The 1316-nt window shown below is 40.9% G+C and overlaps 1 protein-coding gene across 1 annotated transcript in view; it reads left to right on the top strand.

The window, feature by feature from the left end:
* Nucleotides 1–1316, top strand: part of LOC118404822 (DNA-binding protein SMUBP-2-like) — a gene marked incomplete in the record, with an annotated part of 23787 nt that overhangs the window by 18163 nt on the left and 4308 nt on the right. The window contains 1 exon segment of the mRNA XM_035804181.1: nt 371–489. Within this exon segment, the coding sequence (XP_035660074.1) occupies nt 371–489 (119 nt within the window).

The following is a 1316-nucleotide window of genomic DNA, read 5'->3' as shown; positions in this document are numbered from 1 at the left end:
CGCCTTTGTTTATGTCCCCACCAGAAACTGACTATTCAAAAGACTAGTCAGATATAGAGGACCAACGAAATCTTGTCTATTGTATGCTGGTGGTTACTATAGATAGGTCCTATCTTAATGCTTGTCAATTGGGTTATTTAAGGGACAATCAAAAAGTGGTCACATTGGCCAGGTGGTCCTTATGTAGAGGTGGTCACTAGTACAGGTTTGACTGTATATCGATCTCCAGGTGCATGGTCCTAATATGTAGAAGTGGTTACTAATACTAGTACAGGTTTGACTGTATATCAATGGCCAGGTTGTCTTTATGTAAAGATGGTCACTTGTACAGGTTTGACTGTACCTGGGACTAACAGATTTTGTTCCACAGTGACCTTGCTCCTGTAGAAGAGAACGAGGATACGGCCCTCCCCCTCTTGCTGGTGGACACCACCGGCTGTGACCTCTGGGAGATGGACGTGCCGAGTGACCAGTCCAAGGGCAACAAAGGTCAGTGTGAATGAATGAATGGATGGATGTGTGGGTGTGGGTGCATGTGGATGTGGATGTGCCTTAACCTAGACCTTTGTCAAAGTACATGTACATTGTATATAAACCCTCTTTAGCTTGTCAACAGCTCTTTGTGTAAGCGTGTTTTGCTGGAACCACTTCAACCACATCTTAGGGACCTTAATCTCTAATAACCTTACTCACAATCTATTGTGAAGAATAGAGGTGGGGACTGATACTCCGCTGAGCAAATTCCTTAAAGTTTGTAGAGAAATGGACCATTGTTTTTTTAAGTATTGTCCATTCATAAGTTTTCACAATCAGGTTCAGGACAGGACCTGTACCTGAACCAAGCCTGGACATGAATTTTCTGTGCCACTGCCCTCTTATCTTCTAGTGAGGAAGCTTTAATTAACATTATCATATAGCCAGGCCCCGCGGACCAATCAGAAGTCCCCGTTCCACGTTGGTTATGACGCCGTAACACAAAGATTCAGGCCAGGCAGGTGTGTGTGATATCTCCATACAATCTACAGGTGTGGCAAACAGTAACTTTGGCACCTTTACAATCTATCATTATGTTTCATATTAAGTGTTTAGAACTTAAAACATACAACAAGTACATTGTGTAGAATCTGCAATATCCTTACGAAACTGTTGATATACAATGTTACTTTGAAAGTCACTAGAATTTTACTTTTGACAAATCCAGAATTACAGTATACAATCATGTATGTAATTAATCTATATAAAACTAAAAGACTGCATGACATTATCTTATGACTTGTGGATGATTTTGACCTGCATCAATTTGCCTGGAAAATGTA

This window comes from Branchiostoma floridae, chromosome 17 (assembly GCF_000003815.2).
Source record: "Branchiostoma floridae strain S238N-H82 chromosome 17, Bfl_VNyyK, whole genome shotgun sequence".
In the NCBI taxonomy this organism is placed as follows: Eukaryota; Metazoa; Chordata; class Leptocardii; order Amphioxiformes; family Branchiostomatidae; genus Branchiostoma; species Branchiostoma floridae.
This window is presented reverse-complemented; position numbering and strand designations above follow the sequence as displayed.